The sequence below is a fragment of the Chlamydotis macqueenii genome, chromosome 1, assembly GCF_036417535.1.
Source record: "Chlamydotis macqueenii isolate bChlMac1 chromosome 1, bChlMac1.mat, whole genome shotgun sequence".
Classification (NCBI taxonomy): domain Eukaryota; kingdom Metazoa; phylum Chordata; class Aves; order Otidiformes; family Otididae; genus Chlamydotis; species Chlamydotis macqueenii.
In genome coordinates this window covers 201,025,301-201,047,830 of record NC_141556.1, presented here as the reverse complement: position 1 = coordinate 201,047,830, position 22,530 = coordinate 201,025,301, and the positions used below count along the sequence as shown (strand labels likewise).

Genomic DNA, 22,530 nt, shown 5'->3' with positions numbered 1-22,530 from the left:
GGGGGATTTTATGGGTAAAAATCAGAAATCCTGTCAGAAGAGCGACAGCCGTGCCTAGCAGCCCTCTCGGGGAAGGGCTCAGTGGAGGCCCGGTCGGCCGGCGGAACGCTTGTGAGCGGGGCCGAGCCCCGCGGCGGGAGCGCCCCGACGGAGCACCGCCTGCGCGGCGCCGTTTCCACGGCAACCGCCGAGCCGCCGCCGGCGCGGGAAGATGTCCGCCGGGGATCGGCGCGGCCCGGCCGCCTTCGTTTTCCGCTCCCTGCCCCAGAAAGCTTTCCCCTGCCTGGAGGACAGGGACATCCGGGAGCGACTCCTCAAATGGTGGGAGGGGGAAGGCCCGCTGCGGAAAGCGCTTCGCCGGGGGTGGTGGGGAGGGCGGGGAAAGGGCGGGCGGCGCTGGGGGAGGGCTGGGCCGTCACCGCGTCCTCAGGGCTGCCCTGCTGATGCGGCGGTGGGTCTGCGTCTCTCTCTGGTTTTTTTTTTTTTCTTCCTTTCTTTTTTTTTCTTTTCCTTTTTTTTTTTTTTTTTTTTTCCCCTCACCCTTTAATTGGAAGTCTCCTCCTTATTTTTCAGGCATCCAAACCGCTTGTTGTGGGGTGCAAGGCGCTATTCCTTGTCTCCCAGAGGTAGCCAGCCTCTATTTCCAGCTTCACAGCCTTGCTCTGATGCTGCTTTGAGCAGCGGTTGTGCCTCCCCCACCCCTCCATAGAGATGGTTATAAGTGAGAATGGAAAAAAAAAATAATAAAAAGGGTATAATTATTGGTCAGCAGAAGACTTTATGTAGTGTACCGAGGCAAATTTGCAGAGTGAATAAGTACCTAGTATATATATATAGTATAGTACCTAGTATAGTACCTGCAGAATATTTAATCTCACTTTTCCATTTCAGGTCGATGCAAGGCAGGATCACTGCACAAACGTTCAGTTTTGACCAGCAGTTTAAGCCCTATCAAAAGGATGAATTTGTTATGGTAGTTTTAAGTCCTTTATCTTTTAAATTGACCTTTTTTTTTTTCCCATGAAATCATAGTTGTTGGAAAAGTGTGTGATAGCAAACACTGTGGCAGGGTTAACATGATATTCCCCTGCTCACTGTCTCTTGAAAGTAGGTGATTTAGGTGTGGTGCTCGAATCTTACTTTGTGGGTTAATTATATTGTCCAGTAAAAATATTTTAGTCTGTATTAAGTTACTCTCTTTTAAGAAGGAACAGTTTAGTCACTCAAGCCCAAGAAAGGGAATCTGAACTGGATGCTGAGCTTAGCACCACATTTAATGTTGGGAAGTCTACTTTAAACAGTGTACATGCAGTTGGTACCCTTGCTCACAGCTATTACTGCTTTGTCACAGTAAACACATCATGCAATTAGACATGCATACATACCATATATCTGAAAATGCAACATTTTAAAATTTATACGATATCATTGCTTTATATTGGAATTTTGGGCTCTCAGCTCTTTCAGACTCAAGTGTCTTGCTGATTTTGTGTCCTCCACTTTTGTTGTCTGCAAAGTCAAATCTGTTCATCTGTTTGCAGACAGAAAAATATAATAATCTGTGATTTTAAAAACACTGTGGTTTTTACATCTGTTTTTTTTTTAGAAACGACTCTTTTGATTTGTTGTATGTCTACTTCATATTGTTATCCTGAATAAAAAATTCAGCCTCTTTGTATGTTAAGGAAGTTCACACAAATACAAGCCAATATTTCATCTCCCACTGATAAACATTTCAAGTGATTAAAGTTTATGAAATACGCATTTGCCTTCTCAATGCTTGTCTCTCTTGAATTAAAAATGTATCACTATGAAATTATGAACTCTGAATAGCTGTGAATTGAGAACAAAGGGACCATTACATTATATAGTCTGATCTCTCTGCATCCCAGAGAGGTGGTAAAGAAATTTGGTGATGCAGAGACTGAAAAATCCATCATTTTCTTAGCAGCTTCTTCAGAGATTATTCACTCTGCTTGTATGCATATACATAAGTGTAGGTTTTCTTAAGTGGCATATCTGTCATTTAAACTTACCAGCTACAAACATTACTATGCCTGTTTCCTTTTTTAATTGCTAAATCAGTAAGATTGAATACTTCAAATCTTACTGTGGAACATCTTCTCCACCCCTTCAATAATTTATGAATTTCTCCTGTATCTGTTTAGTAATTTTTGTGTAACTCTACACTTCTCCAAGCTTCAAATTTATTTATAAATTGTAAATTTTACAATCATATTAGCATTTCATTTTTTACTTCAACAACATTGCAAGCAGGGATAGAATTGTTTAATCTCTTCTTCCATTTTCTGTACCTCCAAGGACTTAATTCAGCCTTTTTGTGTGTTCTTGGACTAAAAGTGCTTTACTGTAAAACCTTAATACTGCATATATAAATATGTACATGATCTTTAATATATAAAAGACACTGGCTACACAAAGTTACAAAAACATGTATTTGGTGGTATAATATTTAGTATCCAAACTGAAAGATCATACAGAATCAAGTTACTAATTGGATCCTTATAATTCGCTTTGAAGGTAAGCAAGGCACTATAAATGATGATTTTATGTTTCATTTCATTAACTTGTATTCTCTTGTTTGAATGTTATAGGCATTTTTTAATGATCAAAATGTGAACTCCAGTTTAAAGTTGCTCTCAGCTTCAGGACAATGGACTACATTGGGTAAATTCAGAATAAATTAATCTTACATAAAAAAGTCTGTATTGTAACTATTTTCCTCTAATTTACCATTTTGTAATAATGACAATTCATATCTGTGTATCTTCACCTGGTTGAAACATTTTAAAGAATTATTTCTTTTACTAAATAATAAGAAAAGATTATTGCCTAGTTTGTTACTGAATTGTCAAATTTTAGGGTTTTTTGTCTTTGACCCCCTCCCCGATCCATAAACCAAGCTACTAGAAGTGTTTTTAAATGGTCTGGGACATCCTGTTGACCTGATCATATATCCAGACATAATCAATTGCATTAATTGTGGAATTACAATACTACCTTATTCAGATAATATTTGGAGAAAGACAGTCTTCTATAGATGCAAACTCCTTACTTAGGACAGGTCTGAAATTATTGCTCTGTTACAAGTTAAAGTTGAGAGAGCAGAAGATTAGATAGAGCACACCCCCAGCTTGTGTAACTACGCTATCTGCACAACAAGAGTGACTTGGGCGCAGAGGGAGAGCCACGTGAGAGGTTGCTCTGGTTGCAATCACCGCATAAGGTTGACTTCTAGTTTGTTGCCATATCATTAACTGCTATAACACCTGATTATGTCTGTAGATGGAGATGAGACACTAAGGAGACAGACCAAAAGCAAAAAGCACGTGATTTTATGGCACCACGTTGAAATTGCATTTTTGATTATGTAAATGACACAAAAAAAAATCATGGAAATTGCATGTGATAATGTAATGGGATTTTATGCATAATGTGAACTCTGATATCACCAAAGTGATTATCTTTAATAGGAATATTTTAAAAAGAGGGTAGCGAGAACTCCTCAGTTCTTTTGGTTTGTCTGAAAATACTTTACTTTACTGGAGCTTTGAGAATTTTCTACCTTCTCCATTTCAGCTCTCTGGAATTGGCATAGGTTTTCCCCACTATATACAATGACACTAGACATTGCCACCTTTTTGTCCGCAAAATCCATTTTCCAAACACTGTATCCGGCTGTTAGAACAATTGAAATCTATAAGATGCAAAAAATATCTCAAGTCCCCCTTCAGGTACCTCTTTTTCACTCTGGGAAGCAGAAAGAAAATAAATGTATTTCAAACTGTGGGTAAACCTTTTCCTGCTTTAGGCAAGAATTTTTTTTAGGCTATCTGTCTAGCCTATAACTGGCCAGTCCCTGTAGCGAAGGTCAGTAGGTTACATACCTCATGTTAAGAGAGGAAGGTCACTTGCCAAGTATCCCAGCTTAACTCCTGATTCTGCTCAATCTTCCTCAGCACAGAAGTAATGCGTTTTGTTCTGAGGACTGGAAGGGTTCCCTTTCTAAATCCCGAACAGCTGGTATACCCCATTTGCTCTTAAAATTTCATCTTCCCATTCTTTGCCTATTTTTGGTGAGGAATGTTGGCACATTTTTGTATACTTAGTCTTCATGTGCATTTTTTGAAAATATAGTAAGAATTAGCTTTGAGTGGGAGGATGTAAAAAATAATCTTCTAGTATTTTCTTCTTCAGACGTGCCAATATATTAATCCAGATATACCATTCACTTATCACTGTGCAGTAACTTTTAAAAACAAGTTCCTGTTTGTGAAAGAAAATACTGGAAATGGGCTTATTTTGCTTTTTTAGAAAATATGAAGAAAATTACAGAATTCAGGTTGATGCAAATACTATATTTATTCTCTTGTAAATGAAAATGTTAGGGTTTTTTTGAGTGGGGAAGTATTTTGGATGTGTAATATAAGTGGTGTTTAGATAGGTTCTTAAAAACCTCCTTTCTTCTCCCCACCATGAGCTTGGGCAGAAAGTATTTATGGACCCACAGAAGGATGTCAGCGTTATATAAAACATCAAAATAATATTACTTTACAAGAGTGTTTCTTTTCATAATCCTTTTGTCTTTTTCCAGGCTGTGGTCCCCTTTTAACTTCTCACTAAGAATTTATTTTCCTTTTTAATTCAGTGGGTGTGGTTTCACTTTCATATTTATCCCTACCTCCTCTCTGTTACTTGTCCATTTCCTTTTCCTAAAATCTGTTTCTAAATGTTACTAGTTTTTTTTCCCTGTGTATAATCTCATTTTTTATTTCTCTTGACTGCTTTTCATCCTCACCTTAATATTATCAGACCTTAATATCCTCAGTCTCCATCTGTTAGATCAAAAGGTGGAATAAAACATGGGGTCCCCAAGGAGTGCAACATGTGCCTCTCTCCCCTACATGTTGGGATTCCTGATGGAATCCCACAATAGTACATTTTCTCAAGGACTCCAGCTTTAACATTACTTGAAAGACAACATTTTAGGTAAACAATACACAAGGATATCTTCTAGTCTGGTAATTTGATCAGGCAGATACTTAATTACCTGTTCTTACACCACACTTTTTTTGCCTGTTGTAGTAAGCTTATTTTTTTTCCCCTCTTCCTGGCTGCATGGCAGAGTACCTGATAGTTCTGTCATGGTCCTCTCTTCATCTCTTACTCTCATGTTTTCAAAATAGAAGCAGCAAAAGGAACAAATTTGATGCATACCAACTTACGTCTTGAGTCTTATGTTTTTTAATGGATGCAATGAAAACTAAATAGTAGTTTTTCCTTAGACACATAACTGGCCTTGCACCTGTCAGCAGTCTTGGGGAGGCAGGACTGTATCTGCTTAAGCTCAGTTAACACTTGAGAAGTTATCTTCAAAGGGATAGGGTTACGGTCTTTTTTTGTAAATAAAAATTTAGTATTTGCCGAAGGAAGATTCTTGAGTTGCTGTATGCACTTGATGCTTTAACAATTGCTGTCTTTGGAATGGGGTTTTAAAATCTGGGAGGTAATCTTAAATCAGCAATTTTTTAGACTACTGTTACAGGTTACCATTTACAAAAATTTTAGATGTCATTTGAACCTACAAATCATCAACCTGCAACCTTTCACTTTTAAAATACCTTCTTTTTAGTACAGAGCTCTGAAGTTGCATTATATATGTTCTATATAAGCAGTTTTGTAAATAGTAAATTGCAAGAGGTTTTGCTGAGGAAAAATTTTTCTTAAACTTTGAGGGAATCCTAAATATACCTAACGTGGGGTTCATCTGCCCCATACTAGATGTGCAGTGTGTTTGTTTAAAAGTATATTGGCAGCACTTTATAGATATTCCAGAGCTAGCTGTTATAAGAAGCTTAATCTGCTTTGGTACTTCTCAGCAATTTTGTTTTCCACTTGCAGAGTTGTCAAGACATTTCTTCTTCCTATTTTATTGCTCACTTTTACAGTGTTATTAAAACTGGTCACTCTTTTCCAGGAAATTCTGAATCTCCAATTTCAAATCTCACCTCTCAAATGGAGAACAGGAGCTTCCAGTATATTTAAACTTTTCCATTTATAGTTTCATTTTCTGAACTACTGAATAGATCATGAAGCTCTTTGGTTTTCTTTTTTGTCATGAGAGTTTTCATAAAATCTTGTTTCAGAGCAGAAGTGTGTGTCCTTTCCTCCCCCTCCACAATAAAATCCTAACAATTTGAAGGCCTATAAATAGCTCAGTTTCTTATACTTTGAGCTCAATAACTGGGAAAATATAAGATGTCTCTTTTTGCTCAAGTAATTTAACATCTGATTTTTATTAGTCTTGTCTCAATTTTTGATTCATAGGTCTTCACAAAATCATTTCTATGTTAGAGGGTGATTTAGCTCTTATTAAATCTTTCATTAAATCAAAATTATATCCCTTGGAAAGGGAACTAGTGAATTAGAAGTTAGAGGAGTCCAGAGGTGAGGGAGTGGGAGGAAGCATAAATAAAAAAATAAAAAACAGTGTTTTTTTTTTTCTTAGGCTGTGAGGTAGTACATCATGTTTTTTCTGAGTTGTGATTGGTTTTTTACAGTCACTATGTGGACAAGTAGGAGAATGTCCTAAACCTTTTTTCTTTAATAACAGGTACTCTTTCATAACCATATCTGTAGATGTGAAGCCAAGCAATTAAATGCCAAGCTTTTCCCTATAGCCAATTTTCTTTACATCACATTGGCCCAATAAAATATAAAATTTCATGCCAGTATTTTTAGCTTAAATAGACACATTTTCAAGCCAAGCCATCAACTTGTAATGTCTCTTTAATTTTTTTCTTAGTGTTGATCAGGTGGGTGGTACAGTTTACATGGGTTTAGATACCAAAATGCCAGTCCTGCTTAACCTATGGATAAATAATCTCCATGTTATAATATATGGGAGAAATCCCAAGGACTTTTTGGAAGTGTAGGGGCAAGAGAAATTTCAGGTTATTCTATGCTTGCAAAGATTCAGATCAGAATGAAATTATAGGTGCTCTGGGAAGCATTATGGTTCACACATCCCTTTTTGGCATGTTTCTGTTGTTGAAATACTGTCATCTAGAGTGAAAGTTGAACGTTTCCTAAATACTAGTCTTTAGTCATCCTTCAGGGGAGTTTGTCAGGACACCACTTCATTTTATCTTTAATTGTACGCTCAAAAGCCTTTTAATATTGTGATGTTGTTGATCAGTCTCCCATCAAGGGAACCTACAGAGAAGAAAAGATAAGAGTAAAGACATGGAAAGCTGGAATGCTGTGAATATTATCTCTGCTGAGACACATTGCCCTTGTGTTGCATGTTCACACGTGCCTTCCCCCCCTCTCCTGTTCAGCAGCACTTTGAAGGGTGTTCAGGAGGACTTGGAGATGAGTAGAGAATATATTCTAACATTCGGTCTGAACACTTGGACCGTCAAGAGCAGATGGAACTGGACTGAGTCCAAAGCTTCTTAAACATGGAGTCTAATGCTATTTGAGATGCCGTCAGTTATCCAACACCACACATACAGATCTGTAGATGTAACACTGTATAGAGAGAAGATATGTGCCCTTACAGACTGATACTTCATTAACTAAAATACTGTAGGGCATCTCAAATGGCACTAGATGTCTATGAGCAACAAGGTAAGTCATCAGCCTTAGATGACTTGCAAGCACAGAAAACAGAAAAATTAGTAAAAAAATGTACTCTACACTTAATGATTACAAAGATAATACTCCTGATTCATACAGGAAGTGCTGATAGCACCTCTTTCATCTTCTGAAATAGCTGGTTAGTAAAGATTACAGTATCTACAAAATAACTTCTAAAAAAAGTTCAGATGTAGTACTTAAGAAACCAAAAATTTGTTCAGGGCTGTGTTCGTTTTGTTTTTTACTTTGTGGGGTGCTGTTAACAGCTGTTGACTTTTGTGCTTCATCATGCCGAATTTGGTCTTTGGCCTCAGATTCTTTAAGGCTTAAGCTGTGGAATATTATTTTCTAGGGGTGTGATCTAATGTGATGTTGAGTTTCACATGATGTTTCATGTATTAGTTGTTTTGATTGATAGTATTGCCAACAGGGGGAGCAAACACATGAGCCTTAATGGCAGATAGTATTCAGATGAATTTAATGTTTTCTTTACTGTTGTTTCTTTCTTTGCTTTCTTTGGTTTTTGAGGGACTGTGTGATGGAGTCATACTTATATGATCTGTATTTTTTTTTAAGAATATGCCACACAAAACCATTTAGACAAGTTACGGTAAAACCATTAGTACATGGAAATTCTCCTATTTTATCTAATGCAAGAGACTTGGAGTGAAACCTTCCCATATATTCCAGGTTCCAAAGTGACAAAAATTGAAGCCACAGTGGTGCCCTGCACACAGATTTCCATGTCATTTTTTGATCGGCTATACTCTGAAGGAGTTGTTAGAGAAACTGGAGATATTGTGAAGTGTTATGATGACTACTATGATGATATTATCATCTCTGATGAATTAAGGAAGGTCAGTATAGCAATGAGTAGTTTCTTATAATTTTTCATACTTTATTAGGTACTGCAAGGAGACATTTTTCAGTATTTTTTTCCTGACAATACATACTTTCAATTGTAAAAATGTGCATTAATAGCCATGCGATAGAAACAATTGATGCACTGCCTGAGTATGTGAGAGCAATGGCTGTTTTCCAGGTGGACCTTCTTTCCTTTTTAGATGGGAGAAAAAAGTAAAACCTTCTACTCACCCTTGTCTCAAGCTTGTGTGAGGGGTGATGCAGCCCCTTGTTTGCCTAGGAGGGGAAAACAAGTGATGCTGATGGAAAGCTCCCATAGTACCCAGAGCTGTGTGTTTACCCAACCTTCCAGGTAGTTGATGAAACTGAATATAATCAATAGCTACATTCTGAAGCATTCTTGGCCAGGAATGCTGGCCATATCATGTGTGAAGGCATGTAAGGAAAGGCGTCTTCATATATTTTCACTGAAACAAAGGAGAGGAAACTATGAAAAGGGAAATTGTTTTTCAGTGTAACACTGGAAAAGGACTAAATATAACTCCTGAACAGGCCTGCAAGGTAAAAACTATTTGTTATATTCCAGTGGAGGTGTTAGAGAGCAGATTATTCTGAAAAAGAATCTCTCTAACACTGGCACCTTCTTAATCAACATACGTCTTCACTGTAAGTGTTTCTTTTGATTTCATAAGCTAAACCATTTTTTTTAAACTTATGTTTGTTTAGCATCAGCAAAGCATAGTGTGGGAGAACTGGATTTTGCTCTTCCTTGTATATATAATCATCATAAGTACTTAATAATTATAGAGTTGCACTCATTTGCACTTGGCAAATCCTTTGAAGGCAATGTATTTGAACCAGTGACACTGGTTCCAGGATGTGGCCTGAAATACTGGTCTGTCTTGTAAAGTTCTGGGAAAAAGAGAGAACTCAAGCTCATGTTTGAATTTCAGATCTGCTTGGTAGCCTAGCAGTTAAAAATACTGTGTATTTATTTATAAGTCAGGTATGTGTGAAATGTTTTCTGTAAATTAAGTATGCTGGATGTAGGAAAGTTAGAGTCAACATTTAAAATAAGAAATCATTGGAGTTTTAGTCTCTTTCCATTTTCCTTTCCTTGGAAGGAATGTGTGTGCCTGCATTTGCAAGTTGAAGGATTCACATTTGTTTGAGTTGAACATGATTCCTACTCATAAGATAACAGAAACAATTAATTTTAAAGAAATATTCCAGGAATGACATCAAAGCTTCAGATTAAATTAGTCAGCGCCCCAGGACGATAGACTGTAGAGGGCAGCAAACTGGTATCAGAGGGTGGCCCTCCTCTGCAAAACTCCATGTTTCTTGCCTACCTGCCACATCTTTTCTTGCTTCAACCAAGAAGGGGATTGGATACGTATGAGGTGATAACCAACAACAGCTGCTGCCCTGATCCTTTTTTGCTCAGGTTGTGTAGGGATGTAATAAGGAGAGCCAGAGAGCAGTAAGCTCATGTCTATCTTTGACCAGTTTGCCAGGGTTGGCATCTGCAGCTTGGCTGATGTGACTCAAACATCTAGTAGCCGTACTGTTACAATTCCTGGCCACCCTTACAGTAAGCAGTGTTGGGACTAATCGAGCAAGTTCTGTGTGTTCACATAACACTGCAGCAAAGGGCAGGTGGGACGCATGGAGGCAGCTGGATAGCATGTCTGGTTTATCCAGGCTACAGATAAAAGCTCACTAGAGTCTGCAATAAAGAATGATGTGAGTTTGAGTGGTCTCCTCTGAGACATCCTTGGGATTCCTTTACAAATGTGAGATAACTGTGTAAACTTAGAGTAAAAAAGCAAATGTAGGCAAAGTTGCCAAAGACAAACTAATTGTCAGTGATTAACATACAACTATAGCTAGATTATTTTTAGATTATTGATTGTTTCATTAGCATGATGAGCAATTAACGAGTGAATAACAAGACTCTTGAAAAATCTTCCTTTATGTCTTGTAGGCACAAATCTGACAGTGATTCTGCTTTATATTGTATCTATCTATTTTGAACATAATTGCATCATTGGAAGGATTTAGAGAGAAGTACTTACTTATTTCTATCCCTAGTTCATATATTTTATATGGGCGTAAACTCTGTGCGAGACACAGCAAAGTAGTTACATTGTTTATAAACTTAATCTCAAATAAGAAATTTTCATCTATTTGACTTCTTCATTATTTTATTGTTCCACAAGGTCTTGCTTTTGGAAGATTCAGACCATTATGACTTATTCAGTCAACTGGATCGCCAAGAATTTCTGTTCTGTCTTTTTAAGCATCTTTGCATTGGAGGAGCTCTCTGCCAGTTTGAAGATGCAGTTGGCCCATACTTAGAAACGACAAAAGCTTTATATAAAGACTTGGTGAGGTAAGCGTGTTCCGTTTTACATAATTCTATATGCATATGCTATGCATAGATACTTCGTTTCAATTTGTGTAAATTTGTTGTGCATTACTGCTTCAAAAATGAGGCTGTCATTAAATCAATCTGCAAGCTTATTTGTGCACAACTATCAAAATACTGTGTAACAATGGGAGTAGTTCAATAGCAAAATATATGCAATTTTAATGACATCTGTCCCACTTAAAAACTTTTTTATATTACATATATGGACATTAATGTTTTATAGTTCACTCCCATTTTAAACATTTTTGTTTCTGTAATCGTCTACTGAAAGCATGGCATGGCACTGAAAACAGAATATGTTCACACTGCCATTGATAAAATATCAACAGTGTTGGATGTGTACTCTTGGACTACTTTCAAGCTGCTTTTGGTTTAGGATTTAAAAACTGAAATACTTCAGTTGTAATTTCTAGTTCTGTGTATATATATTTAAATACAGTTGGATTTGGGCATTCTTAATTCTACAAATACGCTTCTTGCAGCGTAAAGCTAAGAGTAGTGGACTCTGGCTGTTAGCATGACACAGTGGACTAACACACATTTTTTGCCAGGTCTTGTGTGTGGAATTGTTTGGAATTTTATGTATTTTTTTTTTTCTTGAGATTAGAGGTGATTGACCAGAGGTTCCATTAAAAAAAAAAATAAGGCACTTTTTTCCCCCTGTTTTGATACATCCATATGCTGATTTCTATGACTGACAAAATTTCTTGTTTCCTGACTAGTTGGAAATGGGATGTAGTTATCTGTTATGCAAAGACTCGTTCCTAGCTAAGCTAATGAGAATATGAAGATCATCAATGATATTATTAGAATTTGATGTTATATTATACTTTGCCACTCATAATAAATATTTGTGGGATAGTATAAAGAACAATATTAACCTGAATAATGGAAAACAATTGCAGACCTCTGAGATGTGAGGTAGTACAAGAACTCTCATAATAATGATACTGAGTAATGCACTGGAATGTACACTACAAAGGCTTAAAATTGCTTAGAGTAAGAATTGTATTTTTCTTCCTTCTCAGCTCTATTTGGAATGATGCAATGACCAATTGTTATTTCATCTCCTATTTTAAGATTATACACAAGCATATTAGGGAAAAAATTGTGTAAGATGTATTCATCTTTAAGTCCATTCTTAAAATGTCTTTGCATAAACTTGAGTAAAATTTCTGTCTGAGCAAAGATATAGTGAAAGGTTCAGACACAGTGATTCTTAAACACCTGAATATTTCTTTACTTCTGTAGCACTTGTGTATAGCTTGCTGTATCCAAACAAAATATTTAAAACAAAATATTTGGCTGTTTTTTGGGAATTTTTTAATACTTAACCAAAGAAGCTACAAAACTTTAGTAACTTGTAAGCAACTTTCAGATTTTCTAGTAGTCAGTACTTTTCAAGGTGCAAGTTGATTTAATCGTAGACTGTTTCCCAGGGTAATCTAAAACAAATTACTTAAGTAACAGTAGAACAGTTGATATTTCGAGAGAAATCACTGAAACAGAGAAATTGAGCATTATCAATATTCCAAGAAGATTTTTTAGAAATAACAAACTTGGATTGCTGCATTTATTAATTTGAATACTGTGATTAGTCCCCAAAACTTTCTTATTAGTGTGACTAGTTTTGGTATTTTCATTTCATACATAGGTGGGAATCAAGTGGGTTCTTAAAAAATACAGAATATGACATAAAAGGATCCAGCAGTGCTTCAGCTCTACCCTCGCTTTTATTCGAAATTGTTCACTCTGCACTTGAAACAAGCTGTTACTCTAATCCTTGGCCTTAGTTGACTCTCTATTGACTACAGCTGTTTCTGCTCTTCTGTTGTTGAATTGACCTAGGACAAAGCGCAAATCAAATCAGTTCCTTCACTTTCTTGCTTCCCTTTGCTGTTGTTTTTTTTCCTAAACTGGTTCAAGTTTTGTTTAAGCCACTCCTTCATTTTACTTTCCTATCTCCTTAAACCTTTCCCCCTTCTCTTTCCTTTTCCTGCTGTAAAATCTGATAAGGATGTCAAGTAGTTCTTATTACTTTAAAAAAAAACTTTATGCTTTCAAGGTTTGATTTTTCCATATTGTCAATCTGTTCCCTGTTGGTCCTTCATATATTTCTGTGATTTTTCTCTCAGGTGCTACTTTTTTCCTTTATACAATATCAGGACAAAACCTTTCAAGGTCCATTCCTCTGGTTTTTGGTGGGATTTGTCTTGTTTTATTTTGGTTTTTTTTTTCTTTTCTAGTTGACAGCTTGCTTTCTATCCTCCAAAGTTTTAAAGTACATCTACTCAGTTCATGTGACATAACTGTTCTTCAGTATTCATCTACCATGTGTCTCTCCACTTTCGTGCCTATAAATGTCTGCTGGTTTCTCACTGCCAGTGGATCTGGCATTAACACTGACTTGCAGCTGAAAAATAAACTCACAATTTAACTAAATCTTTTATCTTGCTCCTTTGATATTAAGTTATCTGTTAGTCCCATGAGAAAAGCTTTTGATCTTGATATTTCAGACTTTCTGTCCCCCTTCACGATCACAGTTGTCTCCTGCTTTGTCTCATTTCCCCCTGCCCTTGTTTATCCAAATGATATTGCTGTTTTGTTGCCACCTTCATAAGAGAGAAAAAGCCAATGGAAGGATAAGCAATGCAGCTCTGAAGAGGTACACTCATGCCACAGTCTCGACTTAAGGTCTAATTTCTAGTCCATGCTAGGCACTATGTTACTTACTTCACACTTGCACAGATTACAACAGAAAATAAAGCAATGAAAATTGCTTTCATATGGCCACTTATTTTCAGTAAACAATTGCTAATGACAGTAGTGGTCTGTTAAATTCTGTTTACCATACAGTTCACCTTCAAATTCCTGTTGAAAACCAGCTATTTTTAAAATTCTTCTTTTCTAGACTGCTATCCTCTGTCTGGTTTCTTTTTAAATTGGATTGTAGTCGCATTGGATACTTTCTACTCTTTGTAAGTGATATTAAAAAAATTGTAGTATTAAAAAATTCTGTAAACTGTACTCTTCTTAAGCTTCAATTTTTATGCCCTGAGGGCTCACAACACTTGGTGAAAAACAAATGGATAGTACAATAATTTTTAGCTGCTAGCTGATGTACATTGAAAAATTAGCTCCCACAGATGAATTTAGTCTAATCATGATATGCTTACAGAGGTATAAAACACCATTGTTCAGTCCTGTAACAGTTTTTCTTACGGAGAGGAGCCTTGACATGAAGAGTTCCACCGAAGTCTCTAATGCTGAGAGTGGCAAACCTACTACGAGCTTTCTCCCACTTCTCTTTCTTACGGCCTTTCTTCCAGCCTTTCCTGAGTTCTAACTCAAGGCACTGGTGTTCAAAATAGTGCCAAAAGGTATCAGATTTCATTTTATGAAAGCATTTCCATGTATATTGCTTTATTATTTGAAATTAACCACTCTAGATATTTTACAAGCACAGCTAGGGAATTCCAAATACAACTATTAAATGGCAAACATTTTCTCCTTTGTAAAAAGAGTAATAATTGCTTCCTAATGAATTCATACACAGCTTGTTGTCTGTTACTAATCCAGCAATAATTAGTTAGTGACAAGTTGAATCCAGCCAAAATTTCAGCGTTAAGTGTCATCCTGTGTAACCCAAATAATTTTAAAATCCTTGTTGTAGTATTTTTGGTTTAGTTAAAGAAAACATTTACATGACAAAAACATGTTAGCTAAAATATAACCTATGAATCTTTGTTGATAAGTTTTGTCTTCTCTACTTAATTCCTGATTTTTCTGACAGTGTCTCTCAAAGGTGACAGCTGCTGTAGGATCTTGTAGTCATTGTTCTCCTCTGTGCCATCTCCATGCCCTTTCCCCCATAATAAATGAATTTATGTGAAGGCACTGAGTTGTTCTTTTAATGTCCGGAAAGCCTAATAAAATATTGCCACTAATGTTAGGATATAAATAGAACCCAAAGTGAATTGAGAGATGATGAGGAATTTTGCTCTTCCTTAAAGAAAATAGATGCATATTAAAATGATGAAGAAACTACTGTATTCAAGCAATAGTTTAGAAGTTAAAAATTTGAAAGCACAAAAGGAAGTATTTAAACTATTTTTAAGGAAATACTCTACTCTTCAAGAAGACAAGGTAGTTTTTTTCTAAAACCTTTTAGGGGAAAAAAAAAGGAAACGAGCAAAAAAAAAAGCAAACGAGCTTGTCAAAGGCAACCTCCTGGTTTCTTTCAAGTCAGCAAGGGAATAATCCTATCTGATTTTGGCAGATATATGATTTTGCCTTAAAAATTAACCAAAGTACTAGAAATAAACACTCCGTCTGAAAAATGACTTACAGGAAGCTGACCACAAGGGGAAAATTTCTGGAGGCAGTCAAACAAATAGGAAGCCTTATTCTCTGTCACTCCTTACTTTGGTATCCTAGATATATATAACAAAAATTAAGAAACCAGAAATTGAAAGTCATTATTTTCAGACCAAAGAATGTGAAGCCAGAGTAACTTAAATACAACTGTAGCTTTTGAAAGTGTTGATATATGCTAGAAGGTGCTGATCCCACTAACCCTCTATTTCTTGTTCTGAAAGTTGTCACTTTTTCAGCAAAGATGGTAAAACAGTTTCTGAACTGCTGCAGTTTACAGCCTGGTATGTTAGCATAAACTGACATCCATTTTAGTTTATCTTAATATGCTGGTCTGTAAACTGCAGAGGTTCAGAAGCTGAGTCATGAACCAGTTGAGCTGTTCCTGCTGGGAAGGCAGTGATCTCTAGAGGGGTGGTAAGGCAGACAACTGGGGCCAGTACCAGTTTCAGCAATGCTGTCTTAATCCACTGTTGAGCATATCAAAATGTCAGTTGCAACCAAAATTTCTGAGAAAGCCTTGTTTACTGATTCGCCACAGGAAAGATCAACTTCACAGTATAGACTTAATTCCTACACAACTGTGTCATTTCTCTACAGATGAAATCAGTTAATTGGAGAGTCAATTTCTTTTATTGATTGGAGAGATTGGATCAACAAAGATGATGTTGGTTGATTTAGGGTTTCTTTGTTCTTATAAAAAGAAACTTTGCAAAAGCAGTGGTAAGAAGGGACTGCTGTCACAGACAGCTTGGAGCTGGTGTGGTGTACAACTGGGCTGTGTTTAACACACATCCTCTAGCAACTGAGCTATACTGGGACCTTTCCTAGGAACTGAACCTGTCTGTGACAAGGCAGGTTTTGAGCTGTGCATTTCTTGGAACTGTATAAGTATGGAATTTATAAGGCTCAACTGCTCCACAGTGAGTTAATGTAAATAGGATCCATGAAATTAGATAAATTAGTAGAAGTTACATGATCTAATTTATGAAGAAATGTAAGCATCGCTTAAGCCAGACCTGAGGAAAAAGGACAGATTGAAAAATACTTAAATTCGAAATACATTGAGATGCCTGGATGCTTTGCAAGCATATCTTAGTGTTATTAGTAATTGTGATGGAAGAAATGCCAGTCTTCACAACAAACACAGTCTAGAAATAATAAAATTCAGAACTAATACCATCCTAAGTCGCATAGCTATCTATATATAGAACATTCCAAAAGAGGTAAAATGAACCTAAACTATAATTGTATATTAATTAAAAATGAGCATTTCTTCACCAGTACTACTGCTACTTCTTGTAGTCTGTATTATTAAGGTGCAGTTCATTTCAAAGGTTTTTTTGAAGACCTTTTCATGTGAAAAGATTTTTGCAAAATGTTTAGATTAATAACTTTTCATAGCTATCAAAATACAAACTTTTTATTGGAGTCATCTAGGCCTGGGTAATATTGCTGTGATTTAGTAGCTGAAAACAGTGAAACCCACTCAGATGACTAGATATGTTCAATAGTTTTCAGTAAAATGTCATAATATCCACATTCTCTAACAATGGTCAATGTACCTTTTCATGGTGATAGCACCATAGAATCATAGAATGGATTGGGTTGGAAGGGACCTTTAAAGGTCATTTAGTCCATCTAGAACAGAATAGAGGGGCAGAATCACCTCCCCTGACCTGCTGGCCACGCTTCTTTTGATGCAGCCCAGGATGCAGTTGGCTTTCTGGGCTGCAAGGGCACATTGCTGGCTCATGTTGAGCTTTTCATCCCACATCACTCCCAAGTCCTTCTCCTCAGGGCTGCTCTCAAACCATTCTCCACCCGGTCTGTGTTTGTGCTTGGGATTGCCCCAGCCCATGTATAGGACCTTGCACTTGGCCTTGTGGAACTTCATGAGGTTGGCACGGGCCCACCTCTCCAGCCTGTCAAGGTCCCTCTGGATGACATCCCTTCCCTCCAGCATGTTGACCGCACCAAACAGCTTCAATGTGACATGAGTTGGATTTAACTATTAATTTGAACTTGATCAAATTTGAGCGAGAACACAGTGCATATGTTAAAAATGTATTTATTAAATGAAAGATTCTAATAATCTGTGCTATGTATTATTCCCCTATATTTCAGTGTTCAAAAGAATCCTGAAACAAAAGAAATACATATTATTTCTACAGTCTTCAGAGTGTCTGCATATGTAAGTAGTAATAATTTTTTGGTACAGGATATTACTGGAAGTATGCATAATGAAAATAATAAATTGACATTTACAAAAAAAAAGTATAATATTCCATTTTAAAGGGTTACTTTTCTATAGTTGTTGTCATTGTTTATTCATTGACCCTTTCCCTGATCTCATCCTGCTTTCTTGTCCTCTTTAGTAACTCTTCATTAATAACCACAACTAATGTTTTATTTGGTAGCTCATTAAAAATAGATTTACTGGATTACACTTGAAGTCATCATAGTCATCTAGAAACGAGTTTATGAAAAAACCCCGTATCTTTAGGTCTGAGTAATTCTGGTTTTAGATCTACTTGAGATAGCAGTAAGGATTAAGAATCCACATTTGACGTTGTATAGTTCTGTTTTTAGAAAAGTTGCTAGAGCTTTCTGAATAGCTTGTATTGCATCTGTTTCTGTAAAGACTGCAAGGACGTTTCATACACAAAAAGGCTGAGGTGGTGAGTTGACTGCTAACCTCTTTTCCCCTCCCTTGTCAAGTATCATTCCTATCTGTTTCTCTTGCAAAATCATACATTTACTATCAAGATAAGTTTGAGAACTGGCTGCATGTTTACTAGAATCAGCATGTCTGTCATTTAATTGTTACAGTAGGATGAACTACTCCAAATTCTTCTTGAGTAACCAGAGTATGTAATAATTAAATGTCAGATAATGTACCCACTTTCAAAAGCACTAGCTGATGTCATTTCAGACTGCACAAACTTCCCTGTAAGTTGCCAATAGCCCAGTTGTTCATTTGTGGGTCATCATCTTTTAAGTACTATGTGTGATTCATAAACGGCTTTGAAAGGTTTTTGAAAATAAGCACTTAATATATCAAAATTTACCTTCCTACTAGGCTGCAGGCTTTAATAAAAATAAAATAAAAAAGCAAAACCCTGATAACTTTATGTTCTTCAGTTATTACTGTTTCCTCCCCATCTCTCAATCAAATGTATTGATATGTGAACTTTGCAGATTTCTATGTCTAAGTAGATGCATGACATTTAAGAGCTCCCCTAACTGTCTTTGCTATACATTAAATATCATCAGTATCAAAAAAAAAAAAAAAGGCAAAAAACCCTCAAACTTTGGCAATTTTTTGAAAACAAAAAGTGGATGGACAAAAGAAAATCCAGTGTAAATACGGAGCATGCTATCCTCCCTGGAGCCTTGGGAGAAAATTGGGCTTTACTGCACATTCTGAAAATTTGTGAGGTGAATGGAATTCTGAAATTCTGGTTTTTATTAAAGAACATCCTGAAGAATTTTCTCTCAGGATAGAGAAAGCCTTAAATGGGTATGTCTTGATTGTTTGATGGCTACGTGGATCAAAACTCTTTAAACTCTCCTTGGAAATTACAGGAAGGGCACCTACCAGAGAACAAATGTCTTGTGCTTGTGATTAAAAGTTTCTCTCAAGGAGATAACTACATTTATGCAGTTATCCCCTTGATTTAGTTTCTGAGTTCAGTTGGTAAATAACTGTAGAGTGTGTTATTATAATCTTAATATTGAGCTGACAATTTTTGAGCCATAGTTTCTTGGTTTGTATCTGAAAGAAATGGACTGATAGAAATATATTAGTGTGATAGAAATTAAAAAAAAAAAAGCTCTCTGGTAAAAGTGACTCGAAGAGCAGCTGAGAAGTTAGAGGAATACAAATTTTTGCAAGCTGGATTAATAAATGGACAAATAAGTACACTTGTATATTTGCACAAGTACAAATGGAATCAGGAATTAAGAACTTTATGTAACACCATCCTGACACCATCTCTTCCTTTTTATTTGGTTTTTAAGCTGTGGCTAAGGAGCCCTTGTTTTGGAAACAATATCTAAAAAAGCATACTATTAGAGATGTAAATAAAGTGTAGTTATAAATGTATGTAGATCTGTTTAGCATCAAAACTCGATAGACCTGGGCATCACAGGAGAAATAAGTTTAAATCTTGCGACCAAGTACTCTGTTGAACTCCAAATACCCTTGAGAACTTCGGGGCTTGCATATAATGAAGCATTCTTATAGCTGAAGTATTTGGATGCTAACGGCTATTTTAGAACTTTCTTTACCCGAACCTCAACTATAGCAGTGTTAGAAATCAGTGTAATGCATAGTTTATTCAAAAAGTATTTTTTTAAAAATTGTTGATTAAATCCTGTAGTTTTGAGGGATGTTCAGCAGTATCTTTATTTCTGTATCATGCTATGCATTAGCTATGCATATGTACTCTTAAATCATCAGCTGATCGTGTTCAAACAAATAAAAAATAAAATTATCCCACTCTAACATCAGTAAATCAATCATTACACCCCCTGCATGTCTGAACTGAAGTCCACACTGCAGATGGAATTGGTACGATTCTTAATTCATGTACATGTACCCTATTGCTCTAGAAACCAGAGTAAGTCTGTGTAAATTCCACAGCCTTTATGCTCACGTATTTTAGAGTTTTTATGACCTCTTATACCAATTACAATAAATTTAAGAACCCTTTTCATTTAATTAGATTATATTTATTATTTTCCTGATACCAGGTTTGCTATATTCTGGAGTTTCTTGAAATGCCTCATCATCAGAACTTAACTTGTTTTTGTTCTTGAGTTGTTGAACAAATTTTTAGGGTGCCAAGACTGCCTTGAAACAGTCAAAACCTTAACTGGCATCGATCAGTTCCATAAGGAGTGCAGCAGGGGGATCTTCAGTAGCAATGGGAAAATAACTAGCAATCACATCTCGGTGTTGGTCTTCTCTTGCCTTTTTTTTTTCTTGTTTTCTGCATGAGCCTAGGTTACTTTTGGACCCAACTCTAAAGGCACTGTGATGCTGAGTGCTGTACAATCTTAAAGCTTGCTCTCCTTACTGCAATTGAGAATCCAGTGTTTGTTATGCGTGTATCCCTAAAAAGCATCTGAAGAGAGCTAGGCATCTTAAAATTGGAGCTACAGAACTTGTATGCTACGTTGCTTAAAAACAGAACGCTATTCTTAGCTTGTGGCATTTGACTGCCATCAGAAAATGCTGTGAATAAACATTATCAAATCTCTTCCTGTCTTAAACAATCTTTTATAGTGGTGCTTATCTTAATTTAAGATTTATGGTCTTGAATAATCCCTCAAAGGAAGACACCAGAACATATAGTAGGGGGTTCATCATCTTTGAAATAACAGGAGAAAACAGGGTGCCAGTAACAGCTACTGGATAAAATTCACAACTGGTCCTTGGAGTGGAAATTAGAACCCAGACCTTTTCCTTCGAAGCTCACTGCTTTAACCACTGAGAGAGGTTACAGTTTTCTTGTTTCCTTGGTCCAAAAAAAAGGTGGATTATTTCATGCAAAGGAAGATAGCTTCCTGGAGAAGAATGAGGGAGATGTGCCTCTAATCTGGAATAGCCTCTAGTCTGGGAGTCTAAATTTCTCCTGGAGAAGATGGACAATATGCGCAATATAGTGATTTCCCTCAGGAAAAAAAAAAAGTGGAACAGAACCTACATCTCTTCAACTATTGTATAGAAGTTTTGGGGAGCAGGAGGAAATTGTTACATGTTTTAAAAGAAACGAGGTATCAGCTACATATTTGTGGATCTTTTAGATGTACAACTACCAGGCTGACGGAATAAAAATAAAAATCAGCCCTCCAAAAATCTCCCCATCTAGTTTCTGGACCTCTACTGGATTTGAAGTGCATGTCAAGCTGTGCTGCCCTGTCTCAGACGCAGGATGCTGAATTGAAGAGCTCAGTTCTTGTGTTAGTTGTCAGCTGAATGTGTTTTTTTCAGTATGAGGGTTTTGGATCTAGGTGCTTAGATTCCCTTCAGACCCTTTCTGAGGAGTGGCATACAAACTGTTTTCAATAACAGTTAACACGAGCTGTAATGAGGGTTTTACTTAAATACATGTATTTGAAACTGAACAGATGTATTAGCAAATGTTAAGTGAAGAAGAATTACTGATAGAACAGCTTTGTGTATTAGCACAGAGTCCCTAAACTTTTCTGTTTCACAGGAAACATGATTTGAACCCCGTATATTTAATCATCGGTATTTTAGGCTCTAATTGTGTAAACATATGCTTACATGTTTAACTTTACATTTTATGTAAATCTTACAGTTACCTCAAGGTTATTGGAACTATTCAGACAGAACTACTGTGTGTTTTGTAGTGTCAGGATCCTCATGAAGACGTAATGCTGCTTAAATAAACCATGGTGTATTTGTTCTATTTTGCCATTAAATAAATTGTTACAATTGGAACAAAATTATACATTTTATTCAGATTTTATGAATTCTCTCATGGGTATCCACGTTGTCGCTAATATTGTGTTGTTTTTTTTTTCACTTCCCCTCAGGATGATAATGGCCTATGTTACCCTTCAAGCAAAAGCCACGAACAGACTTTCGCCTACCTGATTGTGGATCCCTGCAAGAGACACGTGCACGCTCTGTATCACTCTTTTGGTGGAAGCTTGTTTACCAACCAGTCATAACCCTGGCTGTTCTCCAGTTTTATCACAGAGGTGGCCTTCTCTGTGCACAAATTCAGGTAGAAATTCCCTAGTTTTCTTACAAGGAAGGATGTGTGCTCCTTGATTACAGGCTCTGAATGGCTACACGTTACGCAGATGTTACTGTGCAGTCAGTGACAAAAGTTTTGTGTAATTTTCAATATTTAGAAGGCATATTTCGGCGGTTTTGTCCCCCCTTTCTTCACCGTTTTATCGAATAAAAGGTTTTTTTCTCTCGATGTCTCGTCTTTATGAGCCAGCTTTTCACATCCGCGACCCAAAAATGCCGGGGCAGGCTCTCGAGTCACTGAAATCTCTGCGGGCAGAAAGTGCGACCGTCCGACCTCCGCTGCCCCTCGCCCCAGCCCCCGCTCCGTCCTGCGCGGTAACAGCCGCGGGAGGCCGGGGCCGCCCCGCCAGGTGAGGCGGGGGCCGGGGGCCGAGGGCGGGCAGGCCGGGCTCATCCGGCT

General features: G+C 36.8%; 1 protein-coding gene across 1 annotated transcript; it reads left to right on the top strand.

Moving 5' to 3' along the window:
• The first annotated feature begins 211 nt into the window (after window positions 1–211).
• On the top strand, window positions 212–22,188 carry CFAP300 (cilia and flagella associated protein 300). The gene is made up of 7 exons (XM_086742603.1): window positions 212–321; window positions 892–973; window positions 2,616–2,688; window positions 8,353–8,519; window positions 10,749–10,921; window positions 17,462–17,528; window positions 21,905–22,188. The coding sequence occupies exons 1-7, from the start codon at window positions 212–214 to the stop codon at window positions 22,040–22,042; spliced, it is 810 nt and encodes a 269-aa protein (XP_086598729.1). The 3' UTR covers window positions 22,043–22,188.
• Window positions 22,189–22,530: the final 342 nt, after the last annotated feature.